The 25185-nt window shown below is 44.9% G+C and overlaps 2 protein-coding genes and 2 non-coding genes across 6 annotated transcripts in view; 3 read left to right on the top strand and 1 right to left on the bottom strand.

Annotated features, from left to right (window-relative positions):
• Positions 1-271: 271 nt before the first annotated feature.
• Rpl27a (ribosomal protein L27a) lies at positions 272-2681 on the top strand. Its single transcript, XM_026409594.2, has 5 exons — positions 272-344; positions 721-784; positions 1043-1118; positions 1528-1702; positions 2508-2681. Exons 1-5 carry the CDS (start codon positions 342-344, stop codon positions 2634-2636), a joined length of 447 nt encoding a protein of 148 aa, XP_026265379.1. The 5' UTR covers positions 272-341; the 3' UTR covers positions 2637-2681.
• Positions 1256-1385, top strand: LOC113197340 (small nucleolar RNA SNORA3/SNORA45 family). The gene has a single exon (XR_003302686.1). It is a non-coding gene; the product is annotated as a small nucleolar RNA SNORA3/SNORA45 family (small nucleolar RNA).
• LOC113197339 (small nucleolar RNA SNORA3/SNORA45 family) lies at positions 2281-2411 on the top strand. The gene has a single exon (XR_003302685.2). It is a non-coding gene; the product is annotated as a small nucleolar RNA SNORA3/SNORA45 family (small nucleolar RNA).
• Positions 2682-9232: 6551 nt separating the features above from the next.
• The window catches only part of Dennd2b (DENN domain containing 2B), a 100816-nt gene continuing 84863 nt past the window's right edge, over positions 9233-25185 (bottom strand). For all 3 annotated transcript variants that reach the window (XM_026409585.2, XM_026409587.2, XM_026409586.2), the window contains exons 12-21: positions 25020-25089; positions 22306-22383; positions 21931-22071; positions 17771-17919; positions 14112-14289; positions 13788-13829; positions 12423-12534; positions 11525-11764; positions 10584-10670; positions 9233-10001 (exon numbers count right to left, since the gene is read on the bottom strand). In XM_026409585.2, the coding sequence (XP_026265370.2) occupies positions 9967-10001; positions 10584-10670; positions 11525-11764; positions 12423-12534; positions 13788-13829; positions 14112-14289; positions 17771-17919; positions 21931-22071; positions 22306-22383; positions 25020-25089 (1132 nt within the window). In that variant the 3' untranslated portion in view covers positions 9233-9966. The remainder of the gene's footprint in view (positions 10002-10583; positions 10671-11524; positions 11765-12422; positions 12535-13787; positions 13830-14111; positions 14290-17770; positions 17920-21930; positions 22072-22305; positions 22384-25019; positions 25090-25185) is intronic.

Here is a 25185-nt window from a genome sequence, read left to right as displayed (position 1 = left end):
GGCGGTACCCGGGCCTGGGCGCCAGGAAATGGCCTGGCTCACCTTGGTCGCAGCGGTAAAGCACCCCAAGCCCTAGATTCCTCTACAGTTTTCAGCATCCGAGCCAGATGCAACGGGCGGCACCAAGAAGAGTTCCCCGCTCAGACCACCAGCACTTCACTGTGAACAGAACTAGCCTCAGAAAGAGGATGCTACCGGCGTGAGTCAGAAACCCGCGAGACCAATGAGGTCCCGCCCGAGGCCCGCCTCCTTGCCGGAAGTGAGGCAATTGGTCCCGCCCCCTACTTTCGATACCTCGCGAGACTTCGCTGAGGCCTTCCTTTTTCGTCTTAGCCGCCGACATGGTAGGTGTTTCTTTTTTGGCCTCCGCTTTCCTGCGGCCAGACACGCGGAGCTCTGCTCACTTTGCCTCCCAGCCACATAACCCGGTTTTCCAGATTGCGCGTGGCAGGCCTTAGGGCAGTATGGCTGTCGCGGACCCGGGGCGGGGATCCTGGTGCAGCGTGCTAGGCCCAGGGTTCGGATCTTTGAGACACGAGGGCCGGAGCGCCCTGGCGCCGCCCTGATGAAACCGTCGGGCCAGCCAGTAACCTCATCCTTGCCGAATGCGCCAGAACTCAGGCCCTTGTTCCCAGTTCTGCAGGCTTGTCTCAAGCTGGCAAGCATTATTCCCAACCCTTCTTATTTAGGCTTGATCAATAAGCTCCTTTTCCCACGCAGCCATCCAGACTGAGGAAGACCCGGAAACTTCGGGGACACGTGAGCCATGGCCACGGCCGCATCGGTAAGTTTCTCCTGCTCGGCTTAGAAACTAACGTAGCGTAGAAGTAAGACTTTTGCGGTTGAGTAGGGATTGAATTGAACAGATGTTCACTTTTTTTCTCCCCCTATTTAAGGATCTTCTGGTATTCCAGTTTTAGAGAATGTTTGTAGATAGGAAACAGCGTGAGCGGCGCAGAAGTGGGGAAGTTCTCCGCTTGGCTAAACGGGATTGAGGGGTTGGGAAAGGTTATGTGAATCCTGTAGCTTTATATTCCTGCAGGCAAGCACCGGAAGCACCCAGGAGGCCGGGGTAATGCTGGTGGCATGCATCACCACAGGATTAACTTCGACAAATAGTGAGTGTTTCTTGATATTGTTTTTACACAGTATATAAAGCCAGCCTAGAACATCGGTGGAAGTTGGCCTCTTAAAAACCTTGTCTATTACTGGCTTTGCCGAGTTAACTTTTGATGTTGTGAACTGAGAAACCATCATCGAGGCTAGAGTCACGCTTGGGTATTGGCTGTTGCCTTAGTGTGCTAGAGTCCTCGAAAAATAACCGCTGACCTTATTCACTGGCTGTGGGCTTCATGGCACAGCTAGTCACCAGGTTAGTGACATTAGATTCACTTGTATCCATGGGTTAGGGGATGATGTATTTGACTGTATCTCTAGGGGACCTCTATTAGAAAAGTGTAGATTTTTCTACAGAATACTATCAAATGTAGCTTTTTAATGAAGATGGTTTGGTCATTTCTTTCCCAGTCACCCAGGTTACTTTGGGAAAGTTGGTATGAGGCATTACCACTTAAAGAGGAACCAGAGTTTCTGCCCAACTGTCAACCTTGATAAATTGTGGACATTGGTTAGTGAACAGACACGAGTAAATGCTGCCAAAAATAAGACGGGAGCTGCTCCCATAATTGATGTAGTCCGATCGGTGAGTAAATTAGATATTAACTATAAAGTCCCTTTGTCCTTACAAAATTCTGAGTTATGATACACTTAAATGTCTCCTATACCTCTCTGATTACCTGCTAGAAAATACAACCTTTTGATAGAATTTGTCATGACCAGAATGGAATTATTCCCCACTCTTCTGTCTTGGGTGCATTTTTGCTCTCAGAAGTAAACATTCAGAGAATGCATATCTATCACATGCCTTGATTGTATTTCTGGGAAAACCTTTGGAGAGTAATGGTTCCTCTCAAATTAATTTCGATTAATTTTTGCTTGAATGTCTTCCTAATTTGTACTGCCATTGCCCTGCTTCTCATGGTCTGATATCTTTGGGGTTTCAGAACCTTCTGTTAGTCTTTAACTTCCATGAACATGGAAGTAATCTTTAAGGAGGCCCAAACCCTAGGGAGATGTTCAGGTAACTTTAAATTCTTGTTTCCAACCTATTTAATGCTTTTTGAGCAATTTTGGTAGTCAGGACTTTGAGCATTGCTGGGAAAATATCTTTCCTTTTTACTTAATAGGGATAATCAAACATAACGTGGAGATCTGTGCTTTGCCGAGACTAGAGTCACATCCCGACACAGAACTTGTCCTGGTGTGCTACAGTTCTCGGAGAGAATTTGCTGGTCTTGATTCACTGGGGGGGACAATTGATGTCCCCATTAGTGCCCAGATCAGAAACATAGTCTACCTGGGACTTAAAGGTTAATGTTGGCTTCTCTCCATGTGCCCCAAGAAATTGGTACATGGCATGATGTGTTATAAATCTTTTTCTCTTCTAGGGTTACTACAAAGTTTTGGGGAAGGGAAAGCTCCCAAAGCTGCCTGTCATCGTGAAGGCCAAATTCTTCAGCAGAAGAGCTGAGGAGAAGATTAAGGGTGTTGGGGGTGCCTGTGTTCTGGTGGCTTAAAGCCACCAAGAGCTCTGGAGGTTCATTAAATGCTATCAAACACTTTTCCTTTGTGGTCTAAGTAGGTTTTTTGGCACCTCTACTTAAAACAAATCTCTACATACAACAACCTGTATGTCATATGTTAGGAACCTACTTTATAGGTCTTAGACACATGGAGGGGAATAGGCTTTCTAAAGTGAGAACTGTTGATGATTGAAATATGTTAAAAAGCCCACTGGTATTGTACAGTGAATTTTACAGCAAGTGCGAATGTATCCTTCACTTTTGTATGGTGCATGATCTTAACAAGACTTTGATCAGTCACACTAAACAGTGACAGTGTTAAGATGAGAGAGCACTTTGACTTACTTCCTGAGTATAAGATCACCCCTACACCAATCTGGCTCTCTCATCTTGGACCAAACCATTCTAGTTACAACCAGAATATTCTGAATCAGAATCTTTAATCTGGATATATCGAAATGCATTGGATTCAGCAAAGCGACTGTAAAGGGTCTTTGTGTTCAAAAAAATAATCATGAAATTGTTAATTTTTTTAGTCTGAAGTATGGAGAAGACTGAAAAATCCTGAGGGCCAGAAACCAGATATGTTTTTTAGGGCTGGTATTTTGCTGTTGTAAAACCTATGACCAATATTTGTTTGCATCCTCATGGGTGTCAGGATAAATTATGTTAACAGCTTTATGGCTTTTCCTGAAATTTTGAACCCAGAATGAAGCTTGCATCTAGGATCCTGAGCAAAGAAGTGTAAGATGTTATTCATAATACTGTATAATGTTTTTGTTAGTGGAAGTGACTCTCTTAGCCATATGGAATACCATGATTTTCTGTGAGACGGTGTTATAGAGAATATTGGAGATCAAATACAAAGAACAGGAGAGAAACTTGATTGGATAGACTTGGATAAGAATAGGAGACAATTGTAAGAGGTCAGGAGTGTTTTTCAGTGGACACTCTTGAAACTGGATTGTCTGGCTTTGCATCTTGATATTCTGATGGGGAAAGGTGGAAATACAGGCTCTGCATTATGGTCTTATTGAGGGCTTCTAACATGGAACCTGAGACCAAGGAACAGCACCGTTAGAATTAGGAAAATGATTTCTACCCAAGAATTGCGTGACTTTTTTGAAGCTCAATCTAATTCCTCATCTTTAAATTTCAGTTAAAATTGCCTCCTGTGCACTTTGTATAAATAAAATGGGAAGCCTACATTTACCTTTTGTATTTGTTAGCTTAAGTGTAAACTACTAAGGGGGCAGATGAAGGAATTAGTTTCTGTGCATGTTGTTTTGTCACATGGGAAAATAAATGGTCCAAGCAGAGGGAATAGCAAGATGATAAATTATGAAACTAATTTGGAAAGGGCAGATGGGATGTGCATGGTGCTATATGAGCCAGGAGAAGAAAGGACTGGCCAGGATGTAGTTCAGGGCCTGAGGAAACTTAAAGGCAGCAACAAAATGGGGAGGAGGGTGTATAGGTAAATTTTCAGAAGACAGTAGGATTTGGTTACTAAATTGGATGTTGATCAGGCGTGAAAGGGTGGGGTATTTGGAGGAAGGTGAATACTATACCCTTAGTGGGTAGTCTCAGGATTCATTGCTGACATCCAGGCTTCCCTTGGAAATGCAGTCTTCTAAGAACCATATGTACTAAATAAGAAGTCATAGTAGTAGTACTCCCCAGGCCAATCCCATCTCCTGGCTTAGAGGACAGCTGCTGAGGTACCTTGGGCAGATGCCTTTTTTTTTTTTTTTTTTTTTTTTTTTTTTTTTTTTTTGTGGTGGTGGTGCTGCTACTGGAGATTGAACCCAGGGCCTTGTGCAACTGAACTGAGCTACATCCCCAACCCTTTTGGCATTAATCTTAGATGGCTAGGTGACAAAAGCCAAACATCCTATTCTCTAAATGTGACAACTTGAATTCCTTTATGGATCTAGACAATGTTTTGATGGATATTTCAGTTTAAAGGGAAAGGTTCTACTGCTTAGAAACTCACTTAAAGTAAAGGAACACAAAATTGGTGAGAACAGGGGCTGGGGTTGTAGCTCAGTTGGTAGAGCCTTTGCCTTGCATGCGTGAGGTACTAGGAGTTCGATCCTCAGCACCACATAAAAACAAATGAAGTAAAGGTATTTTGTCTGCCTGCAACTAAAAATTTTTTTTAAAAAAGGGTGGGGTTGGGGTTGTGGCTCAGCGGTAGAGCACTCACCTCTCACATGTGAGACCCTGGGTTCCATCCTCAGCAGCACATAAAATATATTGTGCCCATGTTTAACTAAAAAAATTTTTTTTAAAAATTGTGGGGACAGTTGGTTCTGTGTCCTACTTAGGACCAGACTAAGAAGTAGTTTGAAGTCCCAATACACCCAAATTGTAGTGCTTTCTTGAGCCTACAACCACTGGTATTTTTTTCATGAGTCTGCCCAAGTACTGACTGGCCTATCCCATGGGCATAAAGGTTCACTAGCAGTATATTCAGGGCTGACTAGTACTGGGGTTGGAAAGGTCCTCCCAGATGTGGGAAGCACTGCTTTATCAGTGATAACCTCTGACTCGATGGCTTGAAACTTGTTCACATCCCTCTTAAAATATGAAAAGGGTATGACTAGGATGGTAAGTTGACAATCATTTATAAACTTGGATTACAAAGGATGTAATTTCTAGCCCAATACGTATTTCTTGGGATAGATTTTCATCCAAATCCCAATTGCAGTTGTAATTTAGTACTTAATAGAAATGCCACACAATTTGCAAATGCAGTTAATCAAAATCGTCAGATGTATGCTTTCAGTTCAAATAAATATTCCTGTTAAAACCTATGATCAGACAGCCTCTAGGACTGAAACAAGTTGAAAGCAGTTACATTGAAGGCAAAATGAGCGGCATCTGAACTAAAAGGCCTCCAGTGGTTGGAGCCATTTGCTGCTGTTTTCTCCCACCCGTACCGCCAGACAGTAATGCCCTCGCGCTACTGCCCCAGAGCTCACAAGCGGTTCCCTTCGGCCCCTGCCCGAACCACTTCCTGTGTGAAAATCTAATTCTGGGGACGGTGTGGGACCGGAAACACAGCTAGTCACTTCCGATAGAGGGTGGAGCCAGCCTGCTTTGCTGGAACACTGGTACTTTCCTGGGCGAGGCGGGAAGATTTAACTCCTATTGGAGAGTTCCCTTCAGGGCACTTACGAACAGAAGGTGTGGTCTTTTTTGTGCAGTTTTCAAAAAGGGACTTTGCAAACCCCAAGAGTGTTTCAGTTGCCTTAAAAGAGGATTGTTACATCTTTTAAGCTAAAAAAGAAAATGCTCGTCTGGAAATGTTCTATAAGAACATAAAGGGAATTTCCTTTACTGAGCTTTGGAAAGCAAGGGAGGAAGATGGTGTTTTGGTAGTCGCTTTTAAACCAAATGCATATTTCATGTTAAAAATGACATAAATGAACAAAAAATAATTTAGAAAGCTTACAGAAATTAATGAAAAGTAATGTTTTTCTCTAGTTTTCAGGGCGTCTTACGATCTCCAAAGGCAAATGAATTTAAGAATTTTTAGAATGCATATCACTACATCTGGTTGTAGAAACTATAATTTTGTGTACCACTCCGAGGTAAAAATATAGGTTAAGTTGTATATTTCATTGCTGGCTTTATTTTATATACCAATTTTTATTGTATTTTCACTCCCACTTTAAATTGTTTTAAATACCATTTATATACCCCTGTAAGTTACTTGTTGTACAAGACAAGTAATACACATGTCATATAGAGGGTTTTTAAACAAAAATTTAACTGAGGGACCTGGGGGTGTAACTTAGTGGTAGAGTGCCTAGTACTATGAGGTCCTAGGTTCAATCCCCAGTACCACCAAAGGGCGGGCGGGGGGTTGGGGGGGGTGCTGTGAATGTAATTAGAGAGCATTCCCCAAAATAAGCCTAATTCCAGACTATCCAGTGTGAATCACAACACTCCTTCAGAACACTTTTTGGTTTTTGTCAATCATATGGGGGAAGCTACCAGGGATGCTAGATGTTCTGCAATATGGGGGTTGGTCCTTCACAACAAACATACAACTTAGAATTTAAATTCCATTTACAGGTTAGGAAGGTCTCCCCAGGGATAGGGATGTGGCTCAAGTAGTAGCGCGCTCGCCTGGCATGCATGAGGCACTGGGCTTGATCCTCAGCACCACAAAGAAATAAAGATATTGTGTCCACCTAAAAGCTAAAAAATAAATATTAAAAAAAAAAGGTCTCCCCACCCAGAGATTTTATATACTTTCCAGTTTTCTAGGATTCCAGGGGAATCTTGTACATTACAAAGTGCAGGCATGGAGATTGAAGCAAGAGGATTATAAATTTGAGGCCAGCCTCAGCAACTTAGCAAGGCCCTAAGCAATTTAACAAGATGCTATCTTTTGAAATAAAAAGTCTGGGTAGCTCAATAATAAAATCACCCCTGGGTTAAATCCTCAGTACCCACACACACAAAAATATTGATTTCAGAAAACTCCCTTGAGCAAAATCAGATATGAGTTGCTAATACAGCATACTTGCCTACATAATATGCAACTCATATTCACAGTGATTCTATGTATAGGTTTAGATATGTAACTTCATTGTATCTTCCAGTACAGGTATGCCCAGGCATTTACATATTTATTTTAAAACAAATTACTTTCTTCTTATTTCTCTTCTTATAGTTAAAAAATGTTTAAGTTGTGTTGTCTATGGATTTCATTTCAGGACAATGAAGAGGTGAGTTACAGTATTTGCTATTTGGGAGAAAAAAATTGAATCTATAGGGTTGAGTCCTTGGTTTAGGTGTCTAGCGATTGTATGAAAGCAGAACTTGGAAAGAGGACTTGAACACTTTTTGTGAACTTCAAACTAGACCAACTGTATTCAAACCCTCCCTGTAAAGCTGTGCCTTGGCCACAGTGATCACTCTAGCAAGCCACTGTATGCCAATGTCCGTTTTCTAAGTTAGGATAAGAGCTTCAGCCACAGGAGGAAGGAGACATGCCCTTCTGGCATTCACCCAGGGTTGATAGACTATTTTTAAGATGTTTCAAACTGTACAAAAAACAATAATAATTTGCACCTCTGTCTTGTCATCTGATCACATGTCTGAAGGTACTTTAGGGTCACATAAAAAAGGGGTTGGAGGTGGGCATGCTGGCACAAGTCTGTAATCCCTGTGGTTCTGAAGGCTGAGGCAGGAAGATCAAGAATTCAAAGCCAGCCTCAGCAAAAGCATGGCACTTAGCACTCAGTGAGACCCTGTCTCTAAATAAAATACAAAATAGGGCTGGGGATGTGGCTCACTCTGGTTGAATCCTGTGAGTTCATTCCTCAGTACCAAAAAAAAAAAAAAAAAAAAAAAAAAAAAAAAGAAAGAAAGAAAGGACAGGGTTAGGCAGAAAGAGCAAGAACACCTTTGGGGAACCAGATATTTATTTTTATTAAGGAATCATCCTCTGTCATGAAGCCCAAGCTGAGTTAACAGTGATGAGTACTGGGGTTTGCTACATACTACTATGAATTTTCTAGTTAGTCCCTCTTTTTTTTTTTTTTTCCTTGTGCTGGGGATTGAACCCAGGGCCTTGTGCATTCGAGGCAAGCACTCTGCCAACTGAGCTCTTCCCCCAGCCCCTAGTTAATCCCTCTTATTTCTCATCCTCAACTGAAAACCCAGATTTATGAGGCCTCAATCCCTCCCTTTCTATTCTTGGCAAATGCCAAGGCCAATTTTGTAGGAAGCTTTTTCCAGAGAAGGTGATTTTGTCTCCTCAGAGGACAAACACTTAACTTGTCTTTATGATTCCCATTCCAGGGACAGGCTGGGACCTGTGTAGGTGTCAGTGGAGATGAGGGAAGAAAACTCCTGTTTAAATAGGCTATGGTGGAAGGTTACAAAACCTTCACAGTTCAATGCTACCAGACCCAAACCCAGAATCAGTGAAGAGAGTTCCATAAATGCCTCATCTTGGGCATTTTCAAGGTCTCTACTTTCTATTTTCAAGGTCTTGGTGGGTAGAAAGCCTAAGTCACCATTTTCCCCCACCCTGCTTCTTTCCTTCCTCTTCATGGAATATACTAGGACTTTCTGGATGCAAAAGAGGGTTCTGAAGGAAAAACTATTCACAGAATGACATGGAAGCATCACAGGCAATGGGTCAAGGGTATGAGCCACCCCAGGGTTGGCAATGGTTGTCAGGATACCCAATGGTGTCTTTATGGGCTTCAGAATGAATACCAAAATGTTAAGATTCACCTAATGATAGAGGCAGAGGGCAAGAAGTATTATTTCCATCACTGGAAATACTCTATTTGAGTCTGAAAAGTAGGCTACTGGAGAGGGAAGCCGAAGGAGAACAATGTAAGACCTGTCATACAACCAGGCCAAAAGAACTCTATATCAGGGGTGGTCAGTGACCCATAATAAAACTAACCCCTTATCAAGTGCTCAGCTTCCTGCATGATGGTATTTCATCCCTGATTGACCTGTCTCAGCCCATTCCCAGAAGAGAGAACTCCAGATAATGAAGCCAAGGAACACATGGGCTCTTGGGCCCAAATGACTGTACATTGTTTATTGAGAACACCTGTAGATGGTGGGAAGGAGGGATGCCCTGTACCGCATCATGGCCACCATTGACTGGGAGCCAGGCCCAGAGAGCACAGGCAGAGCTGGGGGCTGGGCTTCCCACGACTCACTGACCATCTCTGAGGGGAGGAGGAACAAGAGAGAACCAGGCTCAAGAGTCTGATGCCATGTTGCAAATGGAAAATGAATGGCCTCTGCCTTTCAAAAACAGAGGCTTAGGGGAGGGGGACTACTAGAAAAAAATATAAAACTCTAAGATTACAAAAAAAAAAAAAAAAGTCCTCCTGTACATCATAACAAGATAGCACTCGCTCTCCAGAGCCCAAGACTGGCAGCAGGGGCCCCAGGCAGGCAGGCAGGCAGGCCAACAGCCTCCAGGGAAGATCAGTGGTTTGGCTGAGACAGTCAGCTGCACATAATTGGCCAGTCACCAGCACCCAGCAAAACTCCATCCATGCTCAGACAGGGCAGGAAAGCACCCGGCCACTTGGGAATATACAAATATTTATCAGATTCTCTTTGCTTGTTATAAAAACAGTTAAAATAAAGCTTACAGCAGATTATTTACAAACAGTATCCTGGGATATGGTGAAGGCACAGGTGGGCTGGCTTGGAGGTGGGTCTGTGGGAGCAGAGCAGACGCAGTAGCCCAGAAAGTCCCAGGCTGGGCCCTCTCCCTAGGCTCCAGGTTCTGCAAGGCACTGGACTCTGCTACTGGAAAAGGGGTTTAATTCTTTTTATGAAGAAACTTCATTTTGTTGCCTGTGGGCCAGAGAGGGCAATAGTAAGAATATTAAATGATATTTCTTCCAACCTCATTCCCACTCCTTGCAACCCTACCCTTACCAGTAGGAAACAATTAGAAAAACTACAGTACAGCTATGATAGCTCTCATCAGTGTAGTGAAAACATTCCAAAATAAGGGCACCAAGTATTAATCACTGTGTGTCTTTGGGAAAGCCACTTCACCTGCCTGGCCTCAATTTCCCTTTAAACTGAGAGATGCTATTATTCTATGATCTAGCTGGCTGAGCTTCTTGATGTGGTGGAGGTTTGCTGGAAGGGCAAAGCTCATTGGTCCTAACAATCCTCATATTCACACAGGAAGTCAAGCATCCTAAAAGACTTAGGTGATAATCCTTGGTTTCTCTTTGTTCTAAAGTTTGGTAAGTCTTGGGCTAAATGCCCTTGGAGTAATGGCTGGGAACCTTCTCTTCATTCCCCAAGGTATTTCTTCCTGCTCTCTATGGCACTACATAAATACCTGTTGTCACTAATTTAGAGTGTTTGGGGATGCAGATGCTCTCCCTCCTTGATGAATATCTATGTCATTTATCTACTTACCCAAACCTCGGAGAAACTTATTCATTCCACTTTGCTCAGTATCAGGGAGCTCCTCTAAGTACTGTTCTACTCGCTGCTCAAAGAGACCTGGTTAAGAGAAGAAATAGGAACATGGAAAAGAACAGTCACTGGAAGTCTGTTTGATGAACCATGGGTCAGATATGCCAAAAGAGAAGTAAAGCATCTGGGATTATAATTCATAAGAACATTTTATCAGAATTCAGACTGGCTCATCTAAAGTATTATAAGTAGCATCTCATAGATGTTCTCTACTGACAGCAAGAAGACCCTCCATAGCCTGCCTGGGGTGCACATTATAGTGAAGATCCTGTTCTACATTTCAGAGCAGCCCAGAGTGGAAATCTCTAGCTTCTTACAACTCTACCATGTTGTTCCCAACAGTTTTGTTAAACTAAATAGGTAGTATCAGTGGACAGAAGAAATAATATCCCTTGAGGTTAGATATGAAGTCTTGAGGTTAAAAAAAAAAATGCTAGAGAGAGAGATGCTAAAATAACTAGAGACAGATAACCATCTAGCCTTGAATGGGGACTGCCAACAACCTAAGACAGCTAGTCTAATTATCTCTAAAGAAATTCCTAACCCCTGGGTCTTCAGAAGTTTCCAAATTTCTTAACCTGGTTCTTTTCTCTGAACAAGATAGCTATCTGAGCAATCAGTGTCCGGATGCTCCTAGGTGGAGCATTTGTAATCTCACTATCTAGCCACATGGCTCCCATCTGTGCACAGCCTTGTGAAAAGCATTTACTGGAACAGGGAAAGAAGAGAACCCCTTGAAAATTTCTATCAGAAGAAAAAAAGGCCGTCCCTAGCTGACATCCAAGAGCTTCCATCACAGTAGCTAGTTATTCAGCTTTGCTGGCAAAAATAGTTTAGAGAAGAAGGCCCATAACCCCCATCCCAAGCTCCTCTGGCCTTACCCTTTGCCCGACATTTCCTTAGCTCCCTGTCTTGGATGAAGCCAGCAAACATTTGAGACTCCATAAAAACTTCGAGAAACCGGCGGATGCTTTTGGAGGCTACAGACTTGCGGAAGGCCTCACGCTGAAAGGCCCTCTCCCCTTTCTCACTCTGGGTCAGAAAGAGGGAGTAGTGCCCAATAGTTTCCACAAAGAACCGGATAAACACCTCTGACACAAGCCCATTGAGGGTATTACATTCTGGAAGGAAAAAAACAAATCTTGAGGTTCAGGCTGAGAGCTATAGGGCCTCCCAATCTCTGGTTGGTGTAGTCTCCCTCTCCCCAACAAATCTTCCAGCCAGCACCACTTATCTGTTCTTTTTTTTTAAATTTATTTATTTTTCTATCTATTTATTTACTTATTTTATGTGGTTCTGAGGATCAAGCCCAGTGCCTCACACATGCTAGGCAAGCACTCTACCACTGAGCCACAACCCCAGCCCCCACTTATCTGTTCTTGAAACTCTCTAGTGCTCACAGGCTGTGAACTACCCCTGAGCTCTTTGAGGTCATAAATTGTACTTCAGCAAATGCTTGCAAATGAATGAAAGTAGAAATCAGAGATTACAGCATCACTTTCCCCACATCCCTCACTTTAAGTGATTTTCCTGGCTTCCCATGAAGAGGAAGATCCTTCCATCTCCTGCAGTGGCTTATGGCAAGCTGAAGAGGAGGACCAATTAGTTTCCTATCAGCCAAAAGAGACTCTGTTGTTGCCATGTCTTTGGATTTTCCTTCCAAAACCTCCTGGAGTAGAAAAGGTACTAGAGTGAGACCAAGGTCCTACACTTGGAGCCTTATTATCCAGAAAGGTCTGGTATAGACCAGAGCCAGATCTGCCAGGGAAGCCTTCTCACCATCATCGGAGTCACTGTCTGAGTCCTGGGAGATGAGTTCATTCTTCCGCTCTAAAGCCTGCTCCAGAGCTGCTTGTAACTTCCTAGGTAACAACGTGTCTTCATCATCCATCTGCAGTAGAAGGAAGACACAGAGATAATAATCACAGCTGAGATTGATGAATATTTACTGTATGTTAAGTTTGTACAAAAACTTAAATATAAAATTCCATTTAATTCTCCCAATAACTCCAATACTATATTATCAGCCTCATTTTATGATGAGAAACTAAAGCACAGAAATGTTAGAAACATGCCCAGGTTACAAAGATTAAAAAATATCAGAAAAAGGGCCAGGAATGTGGCTCAGTGGTGAAGTGCTTGCCTAGCATGTGAAAGGTCCTGGGTTAAATCCCCAGTACTAAAAAAAAAAAAAAAAAGACAAGCAACTTAATTGCCAGGTGCAGTGGTGCACACCTATAATCCCAGTGCCTCAGGAGCCTGAAGCAGGAGAATCACAAGTTCAAAACTAGCCTTAGCAACTTAGACTCTAAGCAATTTAGTGAGACCCTGTCTCCAAAAAGAAAGAAAAAAGGCTGGGGATGTGGCTCAGTGCTTAAGCACCTAAGCACCCATGGGCTCAATCCCTAAAAGAAAAAAAATGACAGAGCTCATCATGGCCAAAATCAATGTTTCTCCATCTCTTCAGGTGGAAAGTACAGTGAGCTCAAGAAAGGGCGACTGGCCCAACCTGCGTCTTTATATGAGGCTGGGCTGCCATTCCTGTCTACATTCTGGTTCAGTGTCCATATATTGATATTTTACACCTGGGAATCCTCAGCTCTATCAGTGGAATGTAATAATAGACTGTCCAATCCCAGAGGAGACACACTGAGGTATGTTCCTTATAGAAAGCCAGTAGGATTACCATGAATAATAAAGGCTTTCTACAGTTATCAACAATGATTGCAAACTTGAAATTACAAAGCACACTCTAGTGATCTGTGTAATCCCCAGCAACATTTTAAGGCAGGTATTATCACCATCTCTGCTTTGCAGATGAGAGCACTGGCTCAGAGAAGTTCAGAGGCCTGTCCAAGACCATGTGGCTCAAAGGTGGCAGAGCCCAGAGGTCAAGTCTTCAGACTCCCAGGCCCTGTTGTTCACACTTCCACACTGCCTTCCAGAAGCTAATGATGCCAACCAGAAAGACTTGCTGAGGTCAAGATCAACTTCTCCGGGCCCTGTCTACTGTGAGTATAGAGCCTGGAGCTCAACAGACAGACTGTGAAGGTTGAGTTGCATGATGGTGCAGGATGCTTCGGAGCTTGAGTCTGACAAGCACCCAGCCAAGGGTAGGCACTGTCTGCACTGCATTGCTCTTACCTGTCGGATGAACCGGTCAGATCCCAGATTCACCATCAGTGCCTGAGAAAAGGAGTCATTAGTGGCAGTGGTTCAGGGAATAAGTCCTGCAATTCCCTCTGCCAAGCCTCCAGACCCCCCCCACCCCAAAAATTCCCAGGGTCAGATGTCAGGAATAGCTCCAGCAGGGATAAACCTCCAGGCAAGAGAGGACAAGAACTTGGATAGAGAAGCCTAGAGGCCACAAGTTCCTAGTAGTCTTTCTCCCTTCCCCCTCTGTTCTCCTAGGGCTTTGTTCCTTCCCCCCACAACCCTTCCCCCCAACTGGTTCCCTAGATAGCCCACCTCCTCCACAGGCAGCTCCTTCAGTTTGGGGAGGGAGCTGGAGAGCAGGCCAACCAGGAAGGGGGTGGGACAGCAGACGATGTCAATCATGGAGGCCGGGAGGACAGGAATGAAGGTGTGCTGCCAGGAGAAGGGGTAGAGCAAGGCCACCACCGCATGGGAACAGCTGGACAGGGTACTAATGGACAGACAGACAGAACACCTGAGCCCAGGCCCAGCACTTTAGGAAAAGAGTAATTAGAGCCTGCTGGGAGCTCAGGACACATTTTGATGTTAAACCTCCCAGTGTAACAAAAATGCTAATGGGATTCAGGGGTCTGAGTCAGCCCCTAAAAGTGGAGAAGCCGTGCCTGCCCATTGCTAAGGGCTTCAAGGACACTGGTGCTACTCTCTTTGGGGACTCCACCAAGAAATGATGATGAAGGTATGTGGCAACACTTAAACATAAAAGGACTCTCTCTTGCATACACGTACACACACACACAAAGGGCCACCTAGATGCACAAGTAGGCCTGAGCTGGTGGATTTATCAGCTCAAGACAGGGAGTACAAAGGGTAAGATAGGCAAGAGTCCATCACAAATTAATAGTCTGTAAGACCCAGAAGGTCTTGCAGAGGTCATCATACCAGTTCCACATTTCAAAGCTGGGGCCAGAGATATCAGGGTCAGTTTGATCATAAGTGGAAGAACTGGGACACAAACCTGTTTTGCTATTTCCAAGCCCAACAATACTACTGCTCTGCCCTCTTGCTTTCCACTCCTCCCGATGACAATCATCTGACTGAGGAGGGCGTGCAGAGAAATCAGAAGGTAAGGTTCGTACCATTCTTGGCAGGCTAAAGGTAACCATTCCCCTCTTTCCTCTCAGGTCCCTATAAGGTCATCCCTCTCCTGCCCTGGAGGGGGCTCCACACCCACAGGGATACTAGTCAAGCTGAATAACCAATGGGAGAAAGAAGTGGGACTGGGTGCACAGAAGTGGGACTGTGCACAAGTAGGTACACAGTCCCCACAAGTGCTGAGGACTGGTGTAGGGATCCAGTAAAGACAGGAAAAACACTGGCCTCAAGGGCCCCCCCATCACTTAGTAGGAAAGTCAAAGATCATCCCTTAAAAGCAAGATCCCCATCTCATTAAAAAAACAAAACAACAACAAGGAAAAAAAAAACCTCTCTCTTAGGGCCCATATGACAGATGAGGACACAGGGTCCTATAGTCCGGCTCATTTTCAAACATGATACTACCTCTGCATCACTGACCCCACCTATCAGACATAAAAGCCCTGGCTACCTGAACAGCTGTGGTAGGACTCTCACTCTTTACTTTTAACTACCACCAGAGAGGGAACTTGGATCCCATTTATGAAAAAAACAAACCCCTTTTTCTAGAAGGACCTCTATGTATTCACAAATGCTTGTCAACCAGGGCCTTGCATGGCTGTCCTGCCACCCTATGGACACCTAAAATACTACTCGGTCTATAGACAGAGACACATGTCCTGGCTTGATAGCCTCTACCCTAGAGAAAGCATAAGAGTCATCTGGAAAGACCTGGAAAAGGGCAATCAGGGGCTGAGGTTGTAGCTCAGTGGTAGAGAACTCACCTAGCACATAAGAGGTTCCTCAGCACCACATAAAAATAAATAAATAAATAAATAAATAAAGGTATTGTGTCCATCTACAACTGAAAATAAAAGGCGGGGGGGGGGGGGGCTATCAGGCTCAGAGGACACACTGATCCCCACAATCCCCTCCAAGGAGCCAAAAGCTTGGAGGCAAAAAGTTTCATAAAACCTCTAGGGCCAATTAATGCAAAACCATCTTTCCACAAATATATTAGAACAATTCCAGAGTGATAAAGGACTTGTGGAAAACCTAAAATGTGGACATGAGCTGCATTAGCTGGCTAGACCTACCACAGTTCAGCCTCCATATTCCATCATATCACAGGGCTGCCCACCCTTCCCCGGTCTAATCAGGCAGACCAAAATGAAGAGAACAAACATCTTTTCTAAGACCCAGGACAGGCAGAACTTGAAATGTTGACTGGACCAAGAACAGTACCCTGGAGTATTTTCCTTCTGGAATGGGCTCAGAGGCAGCTGCAACTACCGGAAACAATAGCTGTATTCAACAGCCCTATGGGAGCTGAGCTATGGTGGGGGTGGCAGAGAGGAGGCTCAGCCCCAAGTGGGGGCAAAACCTTCAGGAAAGGAAACCTCAAAGTCCAGGCTCTAATAGGGCCACTACAGTCTGGCCAGGCCCAAGCACCATAGCTGGGCAGCCAGGGGCCTTGTGACTGACAATGAACAGGCCCCAGAAAGAAGAGGCATGGGTCTCCAGGCGCTGCTATACCCAGCTGATTCCAGCTGCTAGGATGGGTCCCTCCACAAAGACCTGACAGGCCATGAAACACCTAGACCATAGAACACAGAAGCACTGAGGCTGACAGATCATGTGAAGGGCACTGTCCTAGACCCTGGCTATTTCTGAGTCAGCAGCTCTAGCTTTCTTCCTTTCTTTTCCTGGGATGAGGACCTGGGTTCCTGCCCCATTCCCTCTGAAAGCAACTAGAAAACCATTTCTCCTGCTCTTCTCAGTTACCCCCTCATAAATACAGAAGGAAATATCCCAGGGATTTGGGACTTAATGGGGGACAAGCCAGGAAGAGAATTTTTCTTCACTACCTTCATCTCAGCACCTGATACATGATATGGCACATTGCAGGTAGCCTACTGTCTAAATGACTGAATGAATTCTACCACTTTAGAGAAACCAGTGCTTGTGATAAGAGTCTGACAAAAAGAACACACAGCATCGCCAACATTGTATCCTCTTCCTGCCTGCCCCCCCACACACTTTTTTTTAAAGCTCAACTACTATGAAGGTTTCTGTCTTTTTCCTTCCTTGAATACTTCATGTTCAGTGACTATCCACTTCCTCCATCCCTCCCATGGTCTCAATCAGACCTCTACCTCTAAAATCACAAATGACAACACTGTGGACCAAGACTTATGATCCACCAGTTATTTCCTTACTTCTCCTAAACCAGCTCCCCCTAGCTCCCTGGTACCTCCAGTCCCTGGACATCTTTGCTCCAGTCTGGTTGGCCAACCTTCTGCAATTACCCTCAATGCACTCACCTCATCCTTCTCCCCCAAGACTCAGCCCTGGGCCATTCCATTCCACTGCCTGTTCCAGGTACACCTCAATCAGCTCCTCACTGACTGGCTCAACACTCTTCATACAACAGCTCTTTCTAGAGTTCACCACCCTCCTCAGCCTATCTTCTACAAAGGTGCCCCTTGTTTCCCACCACAGGGAATGTGGCCATCAGTAGAAATCTCCATTTCTTACTCTTTTCCATATAAATATATCTGCAGCTGTGCATTTGTAGCTGCTGCAAAGAAGAGTCTTTCTTCTTCCTCAGGCCAAGTACTCCACTGGGTTCTGAATCATGCCATCTTTTGTGATCTCCAACGCTGCTGCTTCAACCATCCTCTCTTCCCAGGTTTGCGAACTTTTCTCTATTTGGATTTTAACACACACACACCCCACACACCAATACTACAGTATGGCACACAACCAGGACAGGTAATCTCTTGAATTAATTAGTGGGTTGCCTCCTCCCTCTTCTTCCATGCCCTGCTGGGCCCTACCTGAGCTTATCTGCTACAAAAATGACCCGGCGCTCCAGCAGCAATGAGGCAAAGATTCGGATAAGCTGGCGCACACTGAGGCAGGTAAAAAGGCACTCAAAGTCCACATGCTCCAGCCGGGAGTCCATGGGCCGCCGCAGCTCTAACACCTGTGGGAGAACAATGAAGAAGTGGGTGGAAGCAGGCTGGTTGGGGGGCACATGGCAGCTGTTGCCTTTCTCATCCTGTCCTTCCCAGGGTCCCAAAGCCCCCACCACTAAGCAATAAGGCCTGGTCTCCCCTCCCCTAAGGCTATTGCTCTGCTCACATAGTATTCAAACACCAGCCTGCAGGCAAGAGGGTTAACTGTGAAAGTGGGGAGGCTCCAGAGATGGAAATAAGGGACAAGTACAAGATTTTAGGAAAGGGAGGGTTGGCTGCTTTTACGGATAAAAAGAATGAGGATTCATCTGCACAGTCTTCCCTATCCTTTGCTCCTCTCCCCAAGCAAAGGTCTTGGCCCACATGCTAATCAGACACCACTATCGATCACTGCTCTTCAGGCCATAAGATGAGCAACATCTCCAGATCCCAGGATTCTGGTCTCTGCTATCTGTGGGAAGGCAATGCTGCTGTCCTTGTTGCCATTTCCCCTCCCTTTCCTGCTACAGCTTCCTTCCAGAGGCCATTCTGGCCTTTATCTCTATTATCCTAAGACTCATGCCAGGGACAAGGAAAACACAAGGGTTAGCTAGTCTAAAAACCTTGCCAGGAAGCAGGATTGTCTTTATCAGGGCTGGGCCAGGCCTAGCTGTCCTCCCTGCAAAGTCTGTTTGTTCCAAGGTCAGTGCCACAGCTCTGGGGGTACTTCTCTGGGGGCAGTCATGGCCATGAGGGGTAGCAAATGACCCCAGCTATGACAGTGGGAGCAGCTACTAATACTGAGGCTGTGCCAAAGCAGCTGTGGCTGGGGTCTACCTAGTTTCATTCTTTGTTCTTCAGTGTCTGTGGGCAACAGGCTTCCTGAGAACTGGGGTGAAAAATTCAAATACCCTCTTATAGCCCTATATATCAACGCTAACTCTTCTTTCTCCCCACCCTCTCTGGGTTATGGATCAAACCCAGGGCCAAAAGTATGCTAGGCAGGCATGCTACCATTGCACCAGATATCCCCAGCAAGAGATAACTCTTTTTAAGGGGCATTTACCCCACGCCACCTCATTTGTTCCTTGAGGTCTAAGCAAATGAAAGAATTCTAACTCCTAGCTCAGTATTCATTCCTCTGAGCCCTAGAAAAGCAGCAAAATGGACACAAGTGGTTGCAATAATTGGTTTACATTGTTTCTTCTGCCAGATGGTGAATTCCCTGAAGGTCCAGTGACTAGTATGATGCTAGGGACACCCTAAGTGCTCAGTCAACATGGGCGGAAGGAATGCTCTACCGTGGTTTTGCCAAAAGCCTCTATATCTTCTCCAGTCCCTGTCCCTCTATATCTTCTCCAGTCCCTGACCCCAGAAGTCCCTTCTGAGAGCCTCTTATATAGCTCAACAAGCTCTGCTCTCCAGCACCCAGCCCTACTCTCTCACTGTCCCAGAGTATCCAGGCCCCCCAGAAATCACCCAGGATGCTTACATGCCCTCTCTTCATTCATCCCTGCCCTCAAGGAGATCTTGAGATTACAATCCAGAGGAGCTGAGTGAACCTGAACAATCAATCACAGTCCTGAGGCTGGTGTTAGCATAGGGGAAAAGTTGCAGGGCATATAGGAAAGGCCCAAGGCCTGGGCTGGGGAGAGATAGTGAAGCATCTCAGAGCAAAGGCTGTTTGACAGACTCTGCAGAGAAAAGAAGGTGAGCTTCTTCTGAGCAAAAGTAAGCAGCGCTCAGGGAACACTAAGTAATCCAAGTCAGGGAGATGAGAACAAGTCCCATGAGGCAGCTAGGCCAGATCCTGAAGAACTGCCAGGTACAACATTGGGCTGTCAGGGAAGGGACAGCTGTCCTACCCCCAGACCACTCATCAAGCCTAAAGTCCCTCTAATGGGAGGGCAGAGAAAAAGAAGCCACGAGAAACACTGTCAGTGGGTATTTTTCACTGCCCAACAAACCTATGTTCTTAATTGGTCCCTCTCCCACTCTCTGCAACAACTAACAACTCCTAGAATCCAACACCCACCTCTTACTCTCAAGAGGAGGACTGTCCTTTCTATTTTGAGAAAACAGGCAACATCAGATGAGAATCTAAAATTATAAATAACAGTCCTATCTTCCTCTCCTAATAAAAGTCATTTCCCCGGAAGAGTTAGCCACTTGTGTCTTCTCAGTGTCAGTCTCATTGTCCCTGCTCTCTCTTATATCTTCCTCTAGCATCCAAACAACCCTCCAGCATCTAAACAGTTGTCTTTAACAGATTCCCCTGGCTCCTCATTTCCTGTCACCTCCTGTCCCCCATTCCCTATTATCTCTTCACAGCCAAGCACCTCAAAAAGTTGTCTATACATGCCAGGCACAGAGGCACATGCCTATAATCTCAACGGCTTCAAAGACTAGGGCAGGAAGATCACAAGTTCAAAGCCAGCCTCAGCAAAGCCCTAAGCAACTTAGCAAGACCCTGTCTCTAAATAAAATATATATAGGATTGGGGATATGGCTTAGTGGTTAAACACCCCCTGGGTTCATTCCCTAGTACAAAAAAAAAAAAGAAAAAGAAAGGTTGTCTATACAAGCTGTTCCCACTCCCATTTCCTTCTCAACTCACTCTACCCAGGCTTATGGACCCCCACCCCTCTTCTGAAATTCACTCCTGTCAGGTATTTTGCCATGCCTCATCCTGACCCCTGATGGTATCAAACTCACCTGATCATTCCTCACTGGAGGACCTAGTCCTAGGATCTTTTCTCTTCCCTATCTACTACGCAGGCTTAAAAGTTTCCATTAACATTTATTCCCTATTTCCAATCAAACACTGGGTAATTGCTTCTAATTCTAACATATATTTCAAATCCATCTACTTTTCATTTATAGTCACTTTTCCAGTTCCACTCCTGGATCCAGGCTACTACCGTCTCTTGCCTATACTACCACAGCAGTATCCTAACTGGTCTCCCTGTGTTGTCATCTGTACAGCAGAATGGCCTTTCAAAAACCTATAGATCTTATCAAATCCTGTTTTAGATAAAATCCAAAACCCTTAACTTGGCTGTTTTACGCCCTAGCAGGAACACTAATTGGGTCTTTGCCTGCCTATCCACTCTCCACCCCATCCTTTCAACCATCCTTAGCCTTTTTTCAGTTCCTTAACTGACACATGTTCTTTCCTAGCTCCTGGCTTTATATATGCTATTTCCACTACCTAGAATAATCTCCCATCCATGCCCTTTCTCTTTCAGTCTTCCTCTTTCCACTTCATTCAGCCACCTTCTATTCACTGCTAGATCCCGTACAAAATGTCACTTTCTTTTTTTTTTTTTTTTTTAAAGAGAGAGTGAAAGAGTGAGAGAGGGAGGGAGGGAGGGAGAGAGAGAGAGAGAGAGAGAGAGAGAGAGAGAGAGAGAATTTTAATATTTATTTTTTAATCATCGGCGGACACAACATCTTTGTTTGTATGTGGTGCTGAGGATCGAACTCGGGCCGCACGCATGCCAGGTGAGCACGCTACCACTTGAGCCACATCCCCAGCCCCAAAATGTCACTTTCTAGGGGAGTAATTTCTCTGGGTCTCTAATCTACAGCAAACTCTTTGTTAAATACTCTCATAGGATCATATATTTTCATTTGTCTCTTAACATATTTAGAAATCATCTATTTATATGTAGAAGTATATATTTAACTAGGATCTCCCATTAGACTAGAAACTCCTGGAAAACAGCCCTGTCTCTCTAACTATATGGCCCAATGTCTGGTATAATCCCTAATTGTGACAGAGCACATATTCAGTAAATATTTACTAAATAGACAAGAAAAGGGAAGGTGGAGCACAAACAGGTCAGAGAATGACCCTAGAAGAAGTAGAGAGTTGGGCAACATCTATAGTCACTTTTCCAATCCCTATTGATTAAGTGCATGAATGTGGTGAAGGAGGAGGGCGTCATGTTCTGCATCTTCCAGAGATTGTAACCTCAGTTGCAGGACCTACTTAGTGCCAGCCCAGAGCCAGAGAGAGGAGCAGCAGAAATCTTTACCTCATTGCCAGCGCCTGGCAGAAATGTCTTCACTTTGATGGTCTTCCCTGGGGCTGGGAAGGGCGACTCCATGAGACTTCTCATGAAGGGATAGACCAATGCAGCCGAGATCCCACGCCGGCGTTCCACCTCATCTAGGACCTGTGCCCACCACCAGCAGCACAAAGTGAAAGGATGTCAAGATCTGCCCTTCCCACCTCAGGTAGAGAGCCAGGTTTGGGAATAAGGAGGGAGTCAGAGAGCTCACTTGTACTTGGTCTTGCATTCTGTCTCCCCTCCCCATCCCACACAGGTGGTTTTCTCATCTAAGCTGGCTGCAGATGGTCCTATGGGAGCTGTCAGCTGGGGGAAGGGGAGCAAGCCAGAGCCTCTTACCTTGGAAAATAAGCCGAAGCAGCCAAGACGGCTGATGACACAGTACACCTCTGGCAACCGAGGCCCTTTCCCACTTGGCTGGCCAGGACAAGGAGGAGAGAGAGAGACACACAGAGAATGCATGAATACCATACCTCACTGCTTTCCTTTCGAATAGAAGACTAAGTACTGCCCTTCAATGGAGGAAGAATGCATGCCTCTTGTACACTCAACCAGGTCCCCAAAAGAAAGGATGCTTTTCTTTGGGGGTAGATGTTAGCCTCTGCTGGGTCTTCTAGCCCAAGAAGCCAGGCTCCTGCCAAACTCTACAAGGCTCCATGTTTCCTTCCAGGACACTGACAGCGGTTGGCAAAGGACAAAGCAGTTTGGCAAAGGCTGCAGGATAATTTGTGGATTTATATTCCTAAGCCTAGATGACAGTGGGAAGGACTTGTGTATGTTCTTTGGAGCAAGCCACATAGCCTTATGCCCTCCAATAAGGGACTTTCTGAAAAATATTCCTTCTGTCACTGCTCTTTTCTCTTTTTCTTGATCCACCCCTGTTCTAGGAAGGCAAACTGAAAACAGATGAGAATGGAATTATTATTTATTAATTGTTTACCATGTCCAAGTTCTGGGCTTGGTACTATTCAAAAAGGGAGAAATGTTATTATCCCCATCTTACAGATAAAGCAACTGAGTTCAAAAATATTAAGCTGCTGCCTAAGATCATGCATTTTAGAAGCTGTGGAGCTGGGAGTCTGTTTTGGTCTCTGTTTTTAATGTCTAACCTTCAAAGCATGCCACTTTCTGACACGAAGGAAGGGAAAGGGACACAAAGACACAGGATATATGCTATGAAGTGAAGAACAAAAAGAGGGCAGAATTTAAAAGGTGGGTGGTTGGAGAAGGTGACAAGCACTTTTGAGTGCCCTAGGCCTGGAGCCCCCTCAAACAGAGGGGGTGAGTTCACTAGAGTCCTTTCAGTCCACTGGAACTGGCAGGACCCTGTTGCTGCCTCCAGACTCAGAGGCCTGGAGTGCCTGGCAAGGACCAGTGGGGAGGGAGCAGAGCAGCAGGTGCTGGCCCCTCATGCAGGCTGCTAAGCAAATGCAGATGGGGCTATTTCAGTCTCCAAACCTGCTGGCCACACGTCACAGATCTAAAGAGAAGGCAGAATCTGTTTTTGTCCATATTAGGTCTGAAACTCACTCCTCTCTCTTTCCTTCTCCCCCGCCTCTCCTAAAGCCCCAAGTGATTAAATCAAGTATGTGGGATTTGGGTTAGAATCGTTGTGTCCAATCTGTAGGAATGCCGAGTTAGTGCCAGCCCCCTTGGCAGGGACCCAGTGCAGGCCCTCTCTGAGCACGCCAGGACAAACATGCTCTTCCCTGGGGGCAGCAGGCCCACTGCAGAGCAACAGTTCTGCTCCATCGATTCTCCAGCAAAGGCAGTCTTCAAAATGCTCCTCTCCAAGCCCAGGGGATCCAGGGACATGCTGGCCTCTTCCTGGCTTGACTACCTGGCATCTGGACTATTCTATATCCCCTCAACTCCACTCAAATGGACATTCAATATCCAAATATCCCTTCTCCTCAAACTATCTTTTGGAGGAGATCCGAGGGTACCAGATTGGTAATAAAGGACCTGGATCAATTCTGGCTCTGTCCTTCACTGGCTATATGTCCTTGGGCAAGTCATTTCACCTCAGGGTCTCAACTTCCTAATTTATAGATCAGGGAAAATAATATCCCTTGGACTATTATGAGAGCTAGAAAAGCGCAACCAAACAAAACAAAAAATCCAAGACATACTTAAAGTGTCTACCTTAGAACATGATAGATCCTAAACAGGTTTATTCCCTTGGCTCTTTCCTTCAATGTTCAAAGTTTGGCTTCCCCTTCTAGACCAGCTAAAGTTCCTTGAGATTAGGAACTCATCAGCATGTGGCCTGACCCACAATGGGAACATGAGAAGTGCTTCTAAATGAATAGCCAGAATCCTCCTATCAGGCTTCTCCCACTAAGACCTGGATACCCCAGAATATTATCAACAACCCAGTGACTTCTGGGGAGAGTTCAATAGGAACTAGGTCCTGGACCCAGCCCTCCCACTGGTACTCTACGACAATCTATTTCCCAGGACTGATAGGAAGGGAATTGGGAATACTCTTCTCTTAGAAAAATGGCTTTTGTTTTTAAAACTCAGAATCTTTTCCTAACATTCAAGGAATCTCTCCCGGTATCCCAGAGAAGGAACTTAGAGCTTTGTCTCTGCTCAGATTGTAGCTTTATCAGACAGGATTATTCCCTTTATTATGCTGACCAGTTATGGGGGTGAGGAAAGTTGTCCTCTACCCAATTTGATACGTATACACACACTGCTGGAGTGATATGATCTCAACCAGAGGTAGCAATCAGAGCCCATAATCCCAAAGAAAATGAATGAAAAGAAAAAGTATAGAAAAGCTAAAAAGATGATGAACCAAAAAAGGTGATCCACTCTCTGCCCTGATTTCAATATTCACATTCTAAGATCTAACTGGACAGGCTACTCTGAGCCCTGCTATCCTAGAGGTGCCTCATCTGTGAAAGTGTGTGTGTCAGAGGGTCACCCAGGGGCAGATTGAAGGATTTCATACAAGCTAAAGTATGTAGACGTAGACGGGCCAGAAACATACACATACCCTGGCCCATTCCCTGCAAGCCAGCCCCAGAGATGTGAGCCCTACTCACCAGTAAGCGCCTGCAGTAGCCAAAGCGTCTGCTGCCATCTTCCCCAGTCAGCATAAAAGAAAAGGTCTCACTGGGAACAGAAAAGAGGGAGAGATCTAATCCCCAAGAATAAGAACTGTCATCTCAGGGATTAGAAGAAGATTGAAATTAATGTAGGAGAGTAGGC

Source organism: Urocitellus parryii, chromosome 4 (genome assembly GCF_045843805.1).
Source record: "Urocitellus parryii isolate mUroPar1 chromosome 4, mUroPar1.hap1, whole genome shotgun sequence".
NCBI lineage: Eukaryota > Metazoa > Chordata > Mammalia > Rodentia > Sciuridae > Urocitellus > Urocitellus parryii.
Note: the sequence above shows the minus strand (reverse complement) of the source record. Positions and strands in the feature narration are given on the sequence as shown.